General features: G+C 38.5%; 2 protein-coding genes across 4 annotated transcripts; both read left to right on the forward strand.

The window, feature by feature from the left end:
• Positions 1-161: 161 nt before the first annotated feature.
• Positions 162-3,017, forward strand: LOC121513477 (GTPase IMAP family member 9-like). Its single transcript, XM_041793263.1, has 4 exons — positions 162-350; positions 1,571-1,615; positions 1,845-2,504; positions 2,703-3,017. Exons 1-4 carry the CDS (start codon positions 162-164, stop codon positions 2,838-2,840), a joined length of 1,032 nt encoding a protein of 343 aa, XP_041649197.1. The 3' UTR covers positions 2,841-3,017.
• Positions 3,018-9,085: 6,068 nt separating this feature from the next.
• On the forward strand, positions 9,086-19,631 carry LOC121513097 (GTPase IMAP family member 9-like). Of its 3 annotated transcripts, none has more exons than XM_041792608.1 (3): positions 9,086-9,213; positions 15,862-16,085; positions 17,998-19,631. In XM_041792608.1, exons 2-3 carry the CDS (start codon positions 16,007-16,009, stop codon positions 19,011-19,013), a joined length of 1,095 nt encoding a protein of 364 aa, XP_041648542.1. In that variant the 5' UTR covers positions 9,086-9,213; positions 15,862-16,006; the 3' UTR covers positions 19,014-19,631. The 3 variants fall into 3 exon arrangements, with proteins under 3 accessions (XP_041648542.1, XP_041648544.1, XP_041648543.1); XM_041792610.1 differs by having other exon boundaries at positions 9,119-9,213; positions 15,914-16,085; XM_041792609.1 differs by lacking the exon at positions 9,086-9,213 and having other exon boundaries at positions 13,717-16,085.
• Positions 19,632-20,816: the final 1,185 nt, after the last annotated feature.

Below are 20,816 nucleotides of genomic sequence, written 5' to 3' on the forward strand. Positions count from 1 at the left end.
ACCTGGTGAGGGAGCAGGCACTGTGTGGTGTGCTGCGCTCTGCAGTGTTGAAGAGAAGCAACTGAGGTGATTCAAGAGAGATCCAGGTGCGCAGGAGAGCCAAGTGGGCAGACAAGGAAGACGCCACACAAAACAAGGGACTGCAGACAATACGCGGACAGATGGCCAGTTCACCTGCCTGGGGTACGGCGCTGAAAGCCGCAACAGGAAGGAGAGTCCACCAAACTACTCGGCAGAGCAGAGGAAGGACCGGAGGCATGCGCACGTTACCACAGCGGACCGCTGGGAAAAGGGAGAGACACGCTAAGTGGGAAACTGAAGGGGTGAAAGCACGCTTCACCCCTCCCCCAGTTAAGTCTCTCTCCTTGATTCTCTTATTTGAGATTTTGGACGTAAATTGGAGTACCCCTGGCAGCCACAGGAGGATTTTAATAGACTAACTAGGGATGGATTTTTAATTTGCACTGCATGTATTTTGTTTTATCTATTCAGAAGCTTTGTTTGCTTTAATTTGTTTTGATTTTTTAATTTTATACCAATTCCAGTGCATTAATCCAACTTCCCTTTTATTGTGGAATATACTGATTACCTGGCTCATTCTAGTTTTTAGATGAACTTATTTGGGACTCTGGGTGCATAAGGACAATTATGGTTACCTAGATCTGTTTCTGTGTCTGCCAGCTACCGGCTGGAGGCTCGACCAAGTCATTGGACCACAGAACAAGCGACAAGAGGAGACTGGGCTGTCGAACGCCGAGTGGATGCCGGACATTTGGGGACTCCTAATAGCTTTTAGCTGTTTTTATTGTTTTAGCCCTTTTATGATTTTAATACCCTTTTTAAATCCTGGCATCTTACAAAATAAATGCAATACAATAACTTTATTTATACCCGCAGGGAAATTCAATTGTCTGGAGTCTCTCTCATCTGCTTACGGTAGAATTATAAAGTCTAATTGCTGATGGTATGAAAGATTTTCTAAATCTTTCTGTCCTGCAGCGCAGGGATAGGAGCCATCCACCACTGTTGTTTTTTTGGTCATTTAGGGAGATATGAAGTGTATAAAATAAACTGTTATTGTTGAACTTTTGAACTGGTTTGCATGCTGTTTTGGGTCAGTACAATCCCCAGTAGATTTTATATCTTCATTTAAAAATACAATCCGTTTTACCTCAAATTTTAACTTACTGCAGCGCGCCGGTGGTCGGGTGGTTAAGGCGCATGCTATATACGCAGGTGACCCGGGTTCGAATCCGGCCCGTGGCACTATTTCCTGCATGTCTCTCCCCGCTCTCTCCCCTGTTTCCAACTCTGTCCACTGTCCTATCAAATACAGGCAAAAAGGCCAAAATTAAATCTTTAAAAAAAAAAAAATTTTACTTACTGCAATTTCGTTTAATCTTAATTCACACCTGTGTCAAATATACTTCTGAATGTGCCACTACACCACTGACACTATCCCTTTGCTCAAATCCACTTACTTTAACCCTAACTGGAATTCTAATGGAATTTTATTTTGAAAAGGTTTTTGTTAAAGATTTTTTGGTGGCATTTTGCCTAATTTGATAAGACAGCTGAAGAGAGACAAAACATATCAGAGAGTGTAAGAGGACATGCACCAAGACCAGGAATCAATCGCGCAATCATTGCAATGAGGGCTATAGCCTCTGCCTGTGGGCGCCTGCTCTGTCCATTGAGCTACACCAGAGCCCTATTATGAAAGTTTTGGCATGTATTTCATCTCCGACAGATTGGGCATCTCTGAATCTTTAAATATAAATTGGTGTTTATAAAAACTGTGCCTCTTTCTGTTTTTTCCAGGAAACACCATAACAAACAACGAGGAGCTGAGAATCGTCCTTGTGGGAAAGACTGGCACTGGCAAGAGTGCAACTGGAAACACCATTCTGGGGAAAAAGGTTTTTGAATCAAAGATCAGCGCCGGGTCGACGACCGTGGACTGCTCTAAGGGCAGAGGGATGGTGGATGGACAGAAAGTAGCTGTCATCGATACTCCAGGTTTGTTTGACACCAGATTCGACATGGAAAAGACATCCAAAGAAATGGGCAAATCCATCCCTTTCGCTGCTCCTGGACCCCACGTGTTTGCTGTGGTCATCAGGCTGGGCACATTCACACCAGAGGAGAAGGAGGCAGTGCAAAGGATTCAACAAATCTTCGGTCAGGCAGCTGACAAATACAGCATGGTTATCTTCACTGGTGGAGACGAGTTGGAGATGGAAGAGGCCACGATTGAGGGGTTTCTGGAAAAAAGTCAAGACCTGCAAGAGCTGGTGAAACGATGTCATGATCGGTACCATGTCATCAATAACAGAAACAAAACAGATCGATCTCAGGTCAGCCAGCTGATCCTGAAAATCAGAAACATGGTGGCCATGAACGGAGGAAGCCACTACACCAACAACATGTTCCAGGAGGCCGAGAGGGCACTGGAAGCGGAGAAACAACGCATCCTGAAGCAGGAACAAGAGCAAATCCGCAGAGCTAAAGAAGAAATGGAGAGGCAAATACAGAAAAAACACGAAGAAGAGATGAAGAGGTTCAATGAGCAAATCCAGGCCCAAAAAGATAGGGAAATGAGGGCGTTAGAGGAGGAGAGGAACAGGGAGAGGGAGGCGATGAATGAGGAGAGGCGGAAGGAGAGAGAGAGGAGAGAAGAACAGAGTAAGAGACATAAAGAGGAAATGGAGAGACAGAGGAAGGAACTTGAGGACAAATACAAAAAAGCTCTGGAGGAGGACATGAAGATAATTCAGGAAGAGTATGAGGCTGAGGCCACAGAGGCAGCAAAGAGGAGCTGCTGCTGTGTCATACAGTAGGCGGAAAAGTCACTGTCACTGGTTCAGTCTTTACAGATCTTCATCTTTGTTTAGGTTCAGTTCCTGGATAGGAGAAGGCATTTCCATTTGAAAGTTTCCTGTTCTCACTTACCCATTGATAACAGCAGTCCAACGGCACTCCCTCACAGGGGTGTTTCAATGGATCTACCAGGTAAACCCAATGAAGAAACTGGAGCACACGAATCACTTGATGACGTTTAATAAAGTGCAGTGGACTAACATTTCGACACACACTGCGTCTTCATCAGAGTCAAACAGTAATGGTGCAGTTTGAAAACCTTAAATACCCTCCTAAATAAAGAGTTACAACACTGTTTGGTTGTTTAGAGTGGGACGTCAGCCCGCAGTGGACCAATACTGTGAAAGCACTCATGTCAAGCTATCTATTCCAAACAGGAATATGTGAACATAATTTACAACAAATATTTACAAAACATACAATATGTACAAAATACATAGACCGACAATTAAAGATGGTAAGATGTAGCCTACTCAGCAAACAAAACCACATATTACAAAAAACACAAGAGGCTAAGTTCTTCATTTAGTCCAAATGGTTCAAGCAAGCGGTCAGAAAAAGTGCATTACCATTAATAAAATTAAGTAATGATAACCAGATTGTCATATTTCAAAAGCAGGCATCCTTTTTTTTTGTGGACTTCAATGTATTCACTTCAATTTACAGTTGGGGTGAGGGATTAACACTGATAAGAAACTGTTTTTAAATTAAAAAAGTCAAAATGATGCACTAAAGCAGGGGTGGACAGTAACTAATTACATTTTCTCAAATTATTAAAATTAAGCATTTTTGGCACTTGTACTTTTTCGAGTAAGTTTAAAAATCAGTACTTTTACTTCTGCTTTAGTATTTTTAACAAGATTAACTGTACTTTTACTTGACTTTTACTTGTGTTGACTACACAATAGCACATAGTGAGAGAATGATTCCACATTGCATCTCAAATCAGCCATTGTACACACAAAAACATGAAATGAGAGACACATTTGCACCATTGCTGAAGTTATCCATTGGGTCGGGGTTCACGCATGTGACTCTGGGGGCTCCTAGAGGATGTTACTTGCATATTCTTCATCAGTATGCCTTACCATGAGGTCGACTCTGCTTAGATTGTTAAGAGTTACTGTGGCTCTGTCTTGTAAAATATTTAATGCTTTCAAAAGTGTCATTTAAAATTTAAAGTGTGGTCCAGTAAATACTTTTAAAGTGCTAAATTTAACTATTTAAGATAGAGTAGATGATACAGAGTTCGGTTGCTTCTGCCTGGTTCTGACATAAAACCAATTTACATATTTCCTTTACTCACACACAGCATGGCCACAGAAATACAGGGATAAATGCATGTTGAAATATACTAATATATTCAATGTGTTTATATTGTGTGCATGTATTTATTTACTCATTTGGTTATTTCTGTGTTTTTTCCTTTTATTTTTAAAACATATTTATGTCTAGTTTTGTCATTTTTGGTCCCTCATACTTTTACACCTACAACCTGAGTACACATTTGCACATTGTGTGTAGCAGAAGTGTTGCAAAAGCCACGTGTGTATGACAGCTAACTGAGAGGCAGATGTCAGTTGTAACATCTACAGAGAGAATGAGGGCAGTAACTCCAGTGTAACACAATTCCATCAGCATATTGATAGCAACACCACAGGTTGATGCTTAGCAATATAGTCCATGACTGTTTTGTGGTAGTAATCCATCATTTTAAACAACACCAGAGGGGTTTTCAGCAGGCAGATCTAAAGATTTTGTTCTGTAGAGACTAACCACTGCTGCTGAAGAAATAACCAATGTTTTCATAAGAACTATGGTGGAGATGCAGAGATCTACATAAAAGGTGAGGAAAACAAAAGACGTATTCATGAAAAGAGATGATAGATTTGTATGCTAAGCTAAAGTTAGCATTATTTTGGTCAGCGTGTTAGCTTCCAGGAGTCGTCAAGTACCACCACTTTTTAACAGTCCAGAAGTCCTAATTCCTCATTCAGGTCCTCAGTTGGCATTTTACAAAATCATTATATCAATAATTTACTTCTGAAACTAAAACACTAGCTAACTAAATACTCTGACTGCAAAACATTTGGTTTGGCTTTAAAACGGGACTAGAAAAGGGCGAAGTTACAATACTTTTTTTCAAGGAGTACAGAAACTACATTCCCCAGAATACAGTCTGTGCTTCTTTTAAATTGCACACAGATCTTGTTCTTTCTCTTCGTCGTAGTATTAATTTTTGTAACAGCAACCACTCTATTAATGCTGCAGTGTTAATTTAGCTGCTAATATGAATTTACTCTTAATCTTTAGATTAAAAGGCCTTTTAGTTTTAGTCACACATTAGTCATTTTCACTCTCTATCGTTTTAGTCCAGTTTTAGCCGACGAAAACCATAAAACATTTCAGTCCAGTCCTAGTCAATAAAAGTCTTTACATTATAGTCACTACTTTTAGTAAAACAGTTATTTCCCTTAAACTATTTTGGTTATCCTTATTGTAAAATGAATATATATGTAAAACACTCATATTTATACCCTATTAATGCTTTTATTACTTTAAAATATACTGGAGAAACACTGATGAAGCTTAATTGCCCTCCCACCTCTACACTACCTGTGTTTTTACTGATCACGTGCACAGTGGAGAAATTTCATAAATAGTGAATGTCTATCGACTCACTGTGGCTCAGTTGGTAAAGTCAGTTGTCTTGCCTTCCAAAGTTCATGGGTTTGATCCCCAGCTATCACAGTCTCATGCCGAGCTATCCTTGGGCCGGACAACTAACCCCAATTTGCCCCCACTTTGTGTCTGTGGGGTGAAAATGTAACCTTGCAAAGCAGATGGATTCGCCCGTTTCCTCGTTTCTCACTGGTGAATCCATCTTGCAAAGCTCCCGTCTGAACCGTTTGGGCCTGATTAGAAAGTGACAGGACCAATCAGCGACGAGAGGCTGTACTTTCAGACGTGACGTAAACAAGCAGCAACAAGAGGCCGGTGCGATCATGGCGGAAGAGCTTAGCATGGAAGCTGCTAAAGCACCAGTTTTATCAGAACTTAACGACATCTCTAAGAAGAAAAAAGAACAGCGGTGAGTTTCTTTTCTAAAATGAAAAAAGTTGAGTACTTACATGTCTATAGTTGCCATGTTTTGCGTTATTTGTCAGTAGCTGCACATGCGCAGTTTGATAGCGGCTACGTCATGTGTTTAGTTGCTCTGATTGGCCCCTAGAGATGTGACAGACAGAACATTTACCCAATCATACTTATTTTCAAATCCTCTGCCTTTTCTCAAACGTTTCCTATTGAAGCTTTCCCAGATGGATGTGTGAAACACATCCATCTGGCTTGTCAGGTTAGTGTAATATAATAAAAATAATAATAACAACTTTATTTATATAGCACTTTTAAAAACAAGGTTTAACTAAGTGCTTTGACACGAAGAAAATCAAAGCAGCAAGACAAAGACAACAAAATAACAACAACGAGAGAACACTCAAGGGGAGAGAACCTAAACAAGATCAAAACCCAGACTACATGTTCAGCCCAAACAACATTATTAATGAGACATTATTAGAAATAAAAATCCACAGAAGTCATAAGAGCTTTGGTATGTTTCACATGACATCACATGAGCTGAGACAACCTGAGAGGTCATTAAAAAAAAGACATCATAAGAGCCCACGACTACCCGGCCAACACAGGAACCCAACCACAGAACCTGAGACCAAGGGGACTGAAGTTTTAAAAGGCAAGTAAAAGAGAAGCAATAGGAACTAAAACATTAAGAGAAGTAAAAGTGTAGTAAAGTGTAGATGTGTATGGATGCATTTGAATGAGATTAATGACCTCTGCTATCAGTGTATGAATGTGGAGTGAATGGATGTGGATGGGTGGGTGTGATCTGTGGTTTAAAAGTGCTTTCAGTTGTCAGATGGCTAGACAAGCATTATACAAGCTTCAGGGCCAATCATATTTCTACCCTTAACCCCTCCCTTTAGAACTTCTGCTTTGTCTACCCCTTCCCCTTGCCCCTTGAAACAGGGTGGTAAGGGGTAGGGGTGAAAACACAACTTTTCTACTGTAGAAGAAGAGACAAAGTCTGTTTTCTTTTCAGTTATGATGCTTTAAATGATCCATAGACCACTATGGCTGATCAATTTAGCAGATTTACCTCAGTATGAACAGAAAAACAGCATTTAACTGACTTTTAACGCTCAATAAAGGCAGTGACATCAGCTAACAACAAACTGTACTGAGATGAACTGCTCTGGGATTTTATATTGTAGTGTTAGAGGGGCGGAGTCATTCCCTACTGTAGGCTGGTGACATCACAAGCCCACATATTGGCCCCGCCCAAATTAAACAAAGCCAGGAAAGAGGTGAAAAACTTTCTAAGGTCTCAATATAAAATTCAGTCCCATGTAGATCTCAGTGTTTTCACATGTTTACAGCAACCATATTCCAGCATAACCAGTTTGTTAAGACACAAATTATGGATTTCACTTTACAGGGTCTAAAATACATGCAGGGTTTTTTGAAAGAAAAGGGAAACATAGAAATCAAAATGTACTCCAATCTTTGTTATTTCACATTGTATCAGTTTTTATATCTACTAAATGTCAAGGTGTTTGTGGAGGGAGACTATGAGAGGTAAGCTGGTCCTCCTGTCCAGCTTTAAGGACTGGTAGACTGTGTTGAGGGGAGGACATGAATAAACTGGTATTTTATCATATTAAGGAAGCTGTCATTCTTAAATAAAACAAAGGCATTGACTGTGTAATTTTGGTTGCACAAGTAGGCCAGTATCTTCCAAACGACACCAGTATTCTCCAAGTCTGTAATGTCTTTAATGTTTTGGAAGCCAAAATGAATCCACAGGTCTGGTTCCAGATATGCATGTTGTTGTAAGTCTGTATGCCTCTACTCAGTTTGTTATCGGACTGTGAGCATATTAAAGACATTTAAAGTTTTTTCATGTCTGCTAGTGATGCCATCAGGTTTCAGAGTTACAGATTATGGGCTGTAAACTAGGCTGTACAATGACACAAGTGTCCAACATTCAAAGGCAGCTGTACAGTTGTTATGTGTCACTTTTATAACAAACAAGTGGAGCTGCAAAAGTACCCTAACCTGTGTCATAATGTGGGGTCATTACATTATGTTGGGGTGCATGGTGGTGCTGGGGTGAGCATTCTCAAATAGCAGTTGACTCTAAACAGGACCTGGCTTCAACTAGCCAGATTCATCTAGCGATCACAACCACTTCATCAGAGGTAGTAAAATACTCACATTCTGTACTTAAGTAGTAGTACAGATACTTGTGTGAGAAAATACTCTGGTAGAAGTTGAAGAAATGATTCAACTCCTTTACTTAAGTAAAAGTAAAAAGTACAGACTCTGAAATTTACTAAAGTACAAAAGTAAATAAATAAAAACAAATATTTACTATAAATGATACACAACACGTCTTTTGATAATTCTGAAATTATATAAAAACATTTTTAACAGCTTTGGTGCTCTCGGTACTAAATAATTCCTCAAATATTATTTTCACGGGCTGTTTGTCTTACCTGTATACAGAGGTGACTTTAGGCATTCAGCTTTTATATAAAGATCTTTTCTACACTAAAACTGATACGAACTGACGTCTTTAAACCAGTAGAACAGGAGAACTTGTGCTCCAATGGTGCAGAATCTTTTAACCAATAAGCAAAGTAACTTGTGTTTCTTTGTTTCTCCTGCCTTTTCAGGTGCTGCACTGCCCACCTGAGTGTAACAACTTCTCTTCCTTGGACAGAAACCTAACCAATGCTAGAAATGTTGATTTTTTAAATCTAAAGTCAGAAAGTGTAAAGTCATACTTAACCTTACATTAAGAGAGTTGTGCATTGCATAGTGGGCAAGATTACAGATGATTTCATTGGCTTTTTGACAGAGAAGCTAACACAGCCAGCCTGTGGTACGCCTACTTTTCAAGTTTCCCACACAAACTTACCTGCACCAACTGGAAAGCACTTTACTGTTCTGCTTTTGCATGTGATTTCCCGGCATGGGTTAACTTGATTTGTCTTTAAGAATGACTTTGCATTTTTCTTCATTCCAGATCAATACTCAACAGAAACCCTCTAAAAGCTTTCAGTTTCAATATTACACTGGCTGGCTGTGGCTGGATCAGGCGGTCTGACATCATAAGAGGAACTGCAACAGACACAGTGAAGTCAGTCTCACTTCAGCTTCAACATCTGACTCTCAACATCTGAAAAATTAACATTGGTGGTAAATCCTACGACCAGAGTATGGCTCCTGACTACCTGAACAAGACTAACCCAGGTAGGTTATGATGATGTATTCAAGTTGGCCAGATCGTTAGTTATGTGGAGACTGTTTAATCAGACTGTATCAATAGTACTGCTGCTTTTATTTCATGATACCAGACATCAGAGATGTTTTTAAATAGAATGTTTTATTTGTAGAGCCAGATACTTTTTTCTTATTATCCTCTTGTGGTAGCAAGAGTGGAGTGTCATAAAGTTCAAAGGAAGTACTCAATTATGAAGATGACACAACATTACTGGACCAAAAGAAGAGGATTCAGGGTTTAAAATGAGATTTAGAAAAATGAGAGAAAAAAAACAAGAATCCTATGCTGGCTGAGGGTGGGAAAACTGCAAAAATAATATATTGATTATTGAAGCTTGCCACCACTGTGGCTGACAGGGAATTTCCTAAAGAGGAAATGGTTAGAAGGAGAAAGGAGAATCTGGTGAGATAACTTTGCAGAGCATGTAGATTGTCCAGATTCAATGTCTGTCATCAGGCAGATTCATCTCCAAAAACTTCTGTCTAAATAATGCCAGGTCTGAGAACTGATCTGACAAATCAGCATTCTTTGTGGAGAATGAGGCGGTAGTTATGGGTGGGGTTAGTTGTTATGGAAGCTGTTAGCAATGGCTGCCACTGATGTAATAATTAGCTCAGATATCAAGTACAGTGGCAGTTTTATCAGTTCTGGATCACATTTATTTATTATGTAATTTGTGGTTAACATTTTAGAAGTTGTTTTGTTTAATTAAAGTCTATTCATAAACTAGAATGGCCATCTGAGGTGGCAGACCCACGCCTAAGCAGCGCCACCGAGGAACTCACACTCCCATTGATTACTATGGTGTTCAAAATTTCGAAGTCCAACAAAAACCGAATGGGTGCGCAGATCATCACCAATATATAATCGATTCTTCCCTCCTTCCTTGAAAGTTTGGTGAAGATCCGACTTTCTGTTCTCGAGTTATCTGGTACACATACAAACAAACAAACAAACAAACACACAAAGATACGGAACCCTTAACATAACCCCCTTCCGATTTCATCGGCGTGGGTAACAAAGTCTGGCAGTTACTTTCAAAAGGTAACTACATTGCAGACTAAAGGCCTTTGCACACCTAGCCCTTTTTTTTGGCCCAAATTTTTCACAAGTTTAAAAAGTAAATATTTTCACATTGTTCTAATTATGTTTGCACACTGATGCTGAAATGTGTCCATCATACTTTTTTCGGACAGGTTAGATTTTATGCAAGTTTTTGCATCAGTCCAAGTCCATTTAGATGGCAATTGATTGTTTTGGATATCAACCATGAAACTGTAACAGAAAAGTGCGTAGTCTACTCACAGGCCATAACAGAGACTGAATGTAAAAGTTGATTTCCATCTCTCCAACTTGACTCAGCGCAACGACGCACGAGCAGGTGCCCTCTGTCAGGATGGTTCCATGGGGGAATTTTAAAGGAGGGACAGAGCAGTACAAAACAATGTGCCACATTCAATAAATTTTCACAGTGAAGGCAAATAAAAACACAACGGATTCAGTGTGCAAGGTTTGAGTGCGTGATGATTTTTCTGATTATGGATCAGAGAAAAAAAACGCATCCAAAAATGATGGACCCAGTGTGTAAACACCTTTAGTAACATTTCAGAAATAAAACATGAAAAAAGTCAAAGGTCGAAACCAGGATGAAATTATGCAACGACCTGCTTTAGACGTACTTTCACTAACAGTGGCTTGCTTTAGCTTTAGCTAATGCTGAAAGTGAGTCCTTGTTCACATAACTTAGATTAAGCTAAATGAGCTATATAGATAACACAGCTTTGATAACTTGAGATCAACCTACTAAGCCATTTTATTTCTGTAGCTTTGTTACCTCCGCCAAGGAGGTTATGTGATCAGGTGGGTTTGTTCGTTTCTTGGTTCGTTTGTCAGCAACATAGCTCAAAAAGTTGTGGACGGATTTTGATGAAATTTTAAGGAAATGTCAGAAATGGCATAAGGAAGAACTGATTAGATTTTGGGAGTGACCTGGATCACTGTGTGGATCCAGGAATTTTTTTTTAGGATTCTGTACTATTGGGAGATAGGACTGATGGTTTTGGAGTTTATACAGTTTGAAATACGCACGCCCGGTCGAGGAGACGAGTCGGAGTGTAACAGAGAGAAAGACAACAAATTGTGGCGTGAATACTCACAATGCTGGGACAGATCCTGTTTTTTATTAAAGGATTCTTTAGTATTGGGAGATAGGGCTAATAGCCGTGGTCTGGGCTCTCTGAGTGCTTTTCTAGTTAGCTATGGATTTAGCTTCATTAGCTTCAAAGATAATGTATTTTACTTGGCTTTAGATTTAACAATGTACTTTATTTAACTACTTCATTTATGAAACATTAGCTATGTAGATAATGCAGCTTAGTTAGCTTTAGAATCAGCCACATAGATAATGCAGCTTAGTTAGCTTTAGAATCAGCCACATAGATAATGCAGCTTAGTTAGCTTTAGAATCAGCCACATAGATAATGCAGCTTAGTTAGCTTTAGAATCAGCCACGTAGATAATGTAGCTATGTTAGCTTTAGAATCAGCCACATAGATAATGCAGCTTAGTTAGCTTTAGAATCAGCCACATAGATAATGCAGCTTAGTTAGCTTTAGAATCAGCCACATAGATAATGCAGCTTAGTTAGCTTTAGAATCAGCCACGTAGATAATGTAGCTATGTTAGCTTTAGAATCAGCCACATAGATAATGTAGCTATGTTAGCTTTAGAATCAGCCACATAGATAATGCAGCTTAGTTAGCTTTAGAATCAGCCACATAGATAATGCAGCTTAGTTAGCTTTAGAATCAGCCACATAGATAATGTAGCTATGTTAGCTTTAGAATCAGCCACATAGATAATGTAGCTATGTTAGCTTTGGAATCAGCCACATAGATAATGCAGCTTTGGTAGCTTTAAAATCGGCCATGTAGATAATGGAGCTTTGTTCGCTTTAGAATCAGCCACATAGATAATGTAGCTTTTTAAGATTTAGAATCAGCCACATAGATAATGCAGCTTTGTTAGCTTTAGAATCAGCCACATAGATAATGCAGTTTTGTTAGCTTAAAAATAAGCCACATAGATAATGTAGCTATGTTAGCTTTAGAATCAGCCACATAGATAATGCAGCTTAGTTAGCTTTAGAATCATCCACATAGATAATGTAGCTATGTTAGCTTTAGAATCAGCCACATAGATAATGTAGCTATGTTAGCTTTAGAATCAGCCACATAGATAATGTAGCTATGTTAGCTTTAGAATCAGCCACATAGATAATGCAGCTTAGTTAGCTTTAGAATCATCCACATAGATAATGTAGCTATGTTAGCTTTAGAATCAGCCACATAGATAATGTAGCTTTGTTAACTTTAGAATCAGCCACATAGATAATGCAGCTTTGTTAGCTTTAAAATCAGCCACATAGATAATGCAGCTTTGTTAGCTTTAAAATCAGCCACATAGATAATGTAGCTTTGTTAGCTTTAGAATTAGCCACATAGATAATGTAGCTTTTTTTGCTTTAGAATCAGCCACATAGATAATGTAGCTTTTTTTGCTTTAGACTCAGCCACATAGATAATGCAGCTTTCTTAGCTTTAAAACCAGCCACATAGATAATGCAGCTTTGTTAGCTTTAAAATCAGCCACATAGATAATGCAGCTTTGTTAGCTTTAGAATCAGCCACATACATAATGTAGCTTTGTTACCTTTTAAATAAGCCACACAGATAATTCAGCTTTGTTAGCTTTAAAATCAGCCACATAGATAATGTAGCTTTGTTAGCTTTAAAATCAGCCATATTGATAATGTAGCTTTGTTAGCTTTAGAATCAGCCACATAGATAAGGTAGCTTTGTTAACTTTAGAATCAGCCACATAGATAATGCAGCTTTGTTAGCTTTAGAATCAGCCATATTGATAATGTAGCTTTGTTAGCTTTTTAATCAGCCACATAGATAATGTAGCTTTGTTAACTTTAGAATCAGCCATATTGATAATGCAGCTTTGTTAGCTTTAAAATCAGCCACATAGATAATGCAGCTTTGTTAGCTTTAAATCAGCCACATAGATAATGTAGCTTTGTTAGCTTTTAAATCAGCCACATAGATAAAGCAGCTTTGTTAGCTTTAAAATCAGCCACATAGATAATGCAGCTTTGTTAGCTTTAAAATCAGCCACATAGATAATGTAGCTTTGTTAGCTTTAAAATCAGCCACATAGATAATGTAGCTTTGTTAACTTTAGAATCAGCCACATAGATAATGCAGCTTTGTTAGCTTTAAAATCAGCCACATAGATAATGCAGCTTTGTTAGCTTTAAAATCAGCCACATAGATAATGTAGCTTTGTTAGCTTTAAAATCAGCCACATAGATAATGTAGCTTTGTTAACTTTAGAATCAGCCACATAGATAATGCAGCTTTGTTAGCTTTAAAATCAGCCACATAGATAATGCAGCTTTGTTAGCTTTAAAATCAGCCACATAGATAATGTAGCTTTGTTAGCTTTAAAATCAGCCACATAGATAATGTAGCTTTGTTAGCTTTAAAATCAGCCACATAGATAATTCAGCTTTGTTAGCTTGAGAATCAGCCACATAGATAATGCAATTTTGTTTGCTTTAAAATCAGCCACATAGATAATGCAGCTTTGTAAGCTATCAAATCAGCCACATAGATAATGTAGCTTTGTTACCTTTTAAATAAGCCACACAGATAATTCAGCTTTGTTAGCTTGAGAATCAGCCACATAGATAATGCAATTTTGTTTGCTTTAAAATCAGCCACATAGATAATGTAGCTTTGTTACCTTTAAAATCAGCCACATAGATAATGCAGCTTTGTTAGCTTTAAAATCAGCCACATAGATAATGCAGCTTTGTTAGCTTTAAAATCAGCCACATAGATAATGTAGCTTTCTTAGCTTTAAAATCAGCCACATAGATAATGCAGCTTTGTTAGCTTTAAAATCAGCCACATAGATAATGCAGCTTTGTAAGCTATCAAATCAGCCACATAGATAATGTAGCTTTTTTAGCTTTCAAATCAGCCACATTGCAGCTTTGTTAGCTTTAGAATCAGCCACATAGATAATGTAGCTTTTTTAGCTTTCAAATCAGCCACATAGATAATGTAGCTTTCTTAGCTTTCAAATCAGCCACAGTGCAGTTTTGTTAGCTTTAGAATAAGCCACATAGTTAATGTAGCTTTTTTAGCTTTCAAATCAGCCACATAGATAATGCAGCTTTGTTAGCTTTAGAATCAGCCACATAGATAATGCAGCTTTGTTAGCTTTAGAATCAGCCACATAGATAATGCAGCTTTGTTAGCTTTAGAATCAGCCACATAGATAATGCAGCTTTTTTAGCTTTCAAATCAGCCACATAGATAATGTAGCTTTTTTAGCTTTCAAATCAGCCACATAGATAATGTAGCTTTCTTAGCTTTCAAATCAGCCACAGTGCAGCTTTGTTAGCTTTAGAATCAGCCACATAGTTAATGTAGCTTTCTTAGCTTTCAAATCAGAAGAGAATCAGAAGAGAAGAGAAGAAGAGATCATTGCAGAAGAGATGATGATCATCATCATCATCAAGAGATCATCATCTCTTCTGCATGATCAAGATCATGCAGAAGAGATCATTCCTGCTGATCAATCATGTAACACACAAACAACATACATAAAAATAATAACATTAACAATTATAATGATATAAAATGGTCGCAAACAAGATCCGGCTCTTCCTGTTCACATAAAAGAGTCGACTCTTTGAGCTGGCTCGTTCATGAACGACCCATCAGTAGCACAGAGATGTAATATGAGGAGCTGCCAGAGTGCTGGTTCCAGCCCCTTTGCTGACCTGCTCCATTTAGTCAGGCTCTGATTAGATTTTGGAGCTGATGGCCATAGAAAGTCTACATTACTGGTCTAACAGTTAAGGTCAATGGACTTGTCCACTTTTTAAACTTTTAAAGAAGAAGGCTCACACCATTTTAAGGAGAGGGGTTTCACAATATAAAAACACATCGATTTTATTGGGGTGACAAAAAAATATCATAGTCTGCCCTTAAAAACTGAAAGATCGAAAACTGAATTTGGATGCTAATTGTTTGACAGCTGTTTGTACCATGTTTATGCTGACCTTGGCCCCCTCCATAAGACTTCATCCAAGAAAGTTTCCTCTTTTCCCTCCTTATGAGAAATTTCACACACAGCAGGCATGGCGAGTTAAGTGCGGTAACTTTGGCTTCAGTAACTGCTCTGTTTAACACAGATGGGAAATTAACACTGCTGTGCAGACAGCTGAAAACATGAGGAAAGCATGTGGTTGTTTGCTGGAGTCGGGTTGGCTGAGACAGAATAAAATTTAAGTTGCATAGTCTGACATCATAAAAGACAAAATCATCCTGCCTTTATAGACACTTCTGGTACTTTCTGAAGTTACACAGTAACCTGAAACTGAAAGTGCATGATGAATCATGCTTCCATAAAATGGCAGAGTTTATGGACCAGGCATAATAATTAAGCATTTTACTGTTGTACTTTTACATGTTATTTCCCAGCATTGGTTAACTTGATTTGTTTTTAAGAATGACTTTGTATTTTTCTTCATCCAGATCAATACTCAACATAAATCCCCTAAAAGCTTTCAGTTTCAATATTACACAGACTGGCTGTGGCTGGATCAGGTGGTCTGACGTTATAAGAGGAACTGCAGCAGACACTCAGTCTCACTTTAGCCTCAGCATCTGACTCTTCAACATGGAGGGAAAAATTACCATTGGTGGTAAATCCTACGACCAGAGTATGGCTCCTGACTACCTGAACAAGACTAACCAAGGTAGGTCATGATGATGTATTCATGTTGGACAGATCAGTAGTTATGTGGAGACTGTTTAATCAGACTGTATCAATAGTACTGCTGCTTTTATTTCATGATACCAGATATCAGAGATGTTTTAAATAGAAAGTTTTATTTATAAAGCCAGATACTTTTTTCTTACTATCCTCTTGTGGTAGCAAGAGTGGAGTGTCATAAAGTTCAAAGGAAGTACTCAATTATGAAGATGACACAAAATTACTGGACCAAAAGAAGAGGATTCAGGGTTTAAAATGAGATTTAGAAAAATGAGAGAAAAAAGAAAAAACAAGAATCCTATGCTGGCTGAAGGTGGGAAAACTGCAAAAATAACAGATTGATTGTTGAAACTTGCCACCATTGTGGCTGACAGGGACTTTCCTGAAGAGTAAATAGTTAGAAGAAGTGAGGAGAATCTGGTGAGATAACTTTGTAAAGCATGTAGATTGTCCAGATTCAATTCATCTCCAAAAGCTTCCGTCTAAATAATGCCAGGTCTAAGAACTGATCAGACCAATCACCATTCTTTGTGGAGAATGAGGTGGAAGTTATGGGCGGGGTTAGTTGTTATGGAAGCTGTTAGCAATGGCTGCCACTGATGTAATGATTAGCTCAGATATCAAGTACAGTGGCAGTTTTATCAGATCTGGATCACATTTATTTATTATGTAATTTGTGCCTAACGTTTTAGAAGTTGTTTTGTTTAATTCAAGTCAATTCATAAACAAAGTCTGGCAGTTACTTTCAAAGGTAACTACATTGCAAACATTGCAGACTAAAGGCCTTTGCACACCTAGCCCTTTTTTTTTTTTTTGGTCCAAATTTTTTGCAAGTATAAAAAGAAAATATTTTCACATTGTTGTAATCATGTTTGCACACTGATGCTGAAATTCTTGTCCATCATACTTTTTCAGACAGGTTAGATTTTATACAAGTTTTTGCATCAGTCCAAGTCCATTTAGATGGCATTTTATTGTTTTATATGGATATCAACCATGGAACTGTAACAGAAAAGTGTGTATGTTTGTAGTCTACTCACAGGCCATAACAGAGACTGAATTTAAAAGTTGATTTCCATCTCTCCAACTTGATTCAGCGCTACAGATGGATGGATCCATCCTGGGGATTTTAAAGGAGGAACAGAGCCACATGATCGCAGTATAAAATAATGTGCCACATTCGATACATTTTCACAGTGAAGGCAAATAAAAACACAATGGACTCAGTGTGCTAGGTTTGAGTGCGTGTTAATTTTTCTGATTACGGATCAGAAAATAAAGTATCCAAAAATGATGGACCCAGTGTGTAAAGACCTTTAGTAACATTTCATAAATAACACATGAAAAAGGTCAGGGATCGAAGCATAGTTAATGTTACTATGTAAGCCAGTGTAGCTACATTAGCTTTAAAGCTAGGGAAGTTAAAGTGAGTCATTGTTTGCATAACTCAGATTAAGCTAAATGAGCTATATAGATAACAGCTTTGATAACTTGAGATCAACCTACTAGGCCATTTTATTTCTGTAGCTTTGTTGGCTATTGATTTAGCTTCATTAGCTTCAAAGATAATATATTTTTCTTGGCTTTAGATTTAGATTTAGATTTGGCTACATTAGCTATATAGATAATGCAGCTTTGTTAGCGTTAGAATCAGCCACATAGATAATGTAGCTTAGTTAGCTTTAGATTTACATTGCAGCCTTTTTTTTATTCTTTGTAGCTTTGTTGGCTATAGATGTATCTACATTAGATATGTAGATAATATAGCTTTGTTTACTATAGATGTTTTGAGGGCTATAGCCTCTGCCTGTGGGCGTCTGCTCTGTCCACTGAGCTACACAATTTAAATATAAATTGGTGTTTATAAAAACTGCGCCTCTCTCTGTTTTTTCCAGGAAACATCATAACAAACAATGAGGAGCTGAGAATCGTCCTCGTGGGAAAGACCGGCACTGGCAAGAGCACAACTGGAAACACCATTCTGGGGCAGAAGGTTTTCGAATCGAAGTTCAGCGCCAAGTCAAAGACTGTGGACTGCTCGAAGGGCAGAGGGATGGTGGATGGACAGAAAGTAGCTGTCATTGATACTCCAGGTTTGTTTGACACCAGATTAGACATGGAAAAGACATCCAAAGAAATGGGCAAATCCATCCCTTTCGCTGCTCCTGGACCCCACGTGTTTGCTGTGGTCATCAGGCTGGGCAGATTCACAACAGAGGAGAAGGAGGCGGTGCAAAGGATTCAACAAATCTTCGGTCAGGCAGCTGACAAATACAGCATGGTTATCTTCACTGGTGGAGACGAGTTGGAGATGGAAGAGGCCACGATTGAGGGGTTTCTGGAAGAAAGTCAAGACCTGCAAGAGCTGGTGAAACGATGTTATGATCGGTACCATGTCATCAATAACAGAAACAAAACAGATCGATCCCAGGTCAGCCAGCTGATCCTGAAAATCAGAAACATGGTGGCCATGAACGGAGGAAGCCACTACACCAACAACATGTTCCAGGAGGCCGAGAGGGCTCTGGAAGCGGAGAAACAACGCATCCTGAAGCAGAAACAAGAGCAAATCCGCAGAGATAAAGAAGAAATGGAAAGGCAAATACAGAAAAAATATGAAGAAGAGATGAAGAGGTTCAATGCGCAAATCCAGGCCCAGAGAGAGATGGAGAGAAGGGCATTTGAGCAGGAGAGGAAGAGGGAGAGGGAGGCGATGGATGAGGAGAGGCGGAAGGAGAGAGAGAGGAGAGAAGAACAGAGTAAGAGAGAGAAGGAGGGAATGGAGAGAAAGATGAGGGAATTACAGCAGCAACAGCAACAAGCTCTGGAGGAGGGGAGGAAGAGAATTCAGGAGGAGTATGAGGAGAAGGCCAGAGAGGCAGCAGAGAAAGGTTGCTGCGTCATACAGTAGGCAGAAAAGTCACTGTCATTGGTTCAGTCTTTATCTTTGCTTTGGTTCTGTTCCTGGATAGGAGAAGACGTTTCCATTTGAAACTTTCCTGTTCTCACTTTCCTCCATTCCCAAGGATTGACAGGAGCAGTTTAACTGCACTGCCTCACCTCAAGGCTGGACGACTCCTGAGACTGGATGGCGGTAGATTAGAAAAGCTGTAGCCACATGATCAAACCCTACTATATTGTTTTTTGTGCCTCAAATTAGGTAATTATCAAGTCTGCTTTTAGTCCAAACTGCTCATTGAAAAAATCTTCTGTCATGTAAATCGTGTTTGCATACTCACTCAGGAACTTTTGTCTGCTGTTAGGTTTATTCCCATTCTGTATGGTGTTTTTTTTTTTCATCACATTAAAATAGTCAAACAATAAACAGCCATTAATGCATTATTATATTATTTCTAATAACAAGCAAAGGAAGTGAAAGTTTGTCATCATAGATGTATTACTAAGGCCTCCTTCACTGTTTCTATCTCAACATCCAGTTCTTCACTTTGGCCACATGAGGGCAGAAAACACTCAACAGTCTTTGAGGATGCTTTATTCTGTAAATATTCAAAGCCATTTCTATATTTTTAACATGTTAATAAAGACTGTGAGCACTGCCCGTTTTAAATAATTAACTTTTATTTTTTATAACTGTATTGACGTTTTGATGTGTTTTCAGTTGTGTTGTTTACACTGCATTCCACATTATTATGCAAATGGCATTTTTCTCTTATTTTTCTCAATGTTAATGCAAATGACAGTCAGAATAATTTTCAAGTCATCAGCCATTAGAGCATAATTCAAATGTTTTTGAACAAACTTTATAACGATAACCATTATTAAAAAAGAAAAAAAAATCAAAATGCACTATTCCACATTATTATGCACAACAAAGTTTCACAACATTTTAATGGTTGTAAAGAACCGAAAATGGTCATTTGTTGAATTTGCAGCATCAGGGGGTCATATTTACTGAAATCAAAGCTATTTCAATCAAAAACATCTGAACACGACAAGTTCCATGTTAACATAGGAGCCCTTCTTTGATATCACCTTCACTATTCTTGCATCCATTGAACTTGTGAGTTTTTGGAGAGTTTCTGCTAGAATTTTTTTGCAGGATGTCAGAATATCCTCCCAGAGCTGCTGTTTTGATGTGAACTGCCTCCCACCCTCATAGATGTTTAGCTTGAGGATGCTCCAAAGGTTCTCAGTAGGGTTGAGGTCAGGGGAGGATGGGGGCCACACCATGAGTTTCTCTCCATTTATGCCCATAGCAGCCAATGACACAGAGGTATTCTTTGCAGCATGAGATGGTGCATTGTCATGCATGAAGATCATTTTGCTACCGAAGGCACTATTTTTCTTTTTGTACCATGGAAGAAAGTGGTCAGTCAGAAACTCTATATACTTTGCCGAGGTCATTTTCACACCTTCAGGGACCCTAAGGGGCCTACCAGCTCTCTCCTCATGAATCTGGCCCAGAACATGACTAATGTTTTCATTCCTTGTCCAAGGCATTACACTATTTGACACTTTTCGGCAGCAGAGAGATCCATTTTCTTTCCCATACTGCTGAAACCTGTTTCCTGCTTAATAATGTGGAACAGTGCATTTTGAGGTTTTTATTTTTAAAAGAATAATAGTTATCATTATGAAGTTTGTTCAGAAACATTTGAATGATGCTCTAATGGCTGATGTCTTGGAAAATATTCTCTAATTTGCATTAATATTTCGGAAAATCAGAGAAAAATGTAATTTGCATTATAATGTG

Source organism: Cheilinus undulatus, linkage group 8 (genome assembly GCF_018320785.1).
Source record: "Cheilinus undulatus linkage group 8, ASM1832078v1, whole genome shotgun sequence".
Lineage (NCBI taxonomy): Eukaryota > Metazoa > Chordata > Actinopteri > Labriformes > Labridae > Cheilinus > Cheilinus undulatus.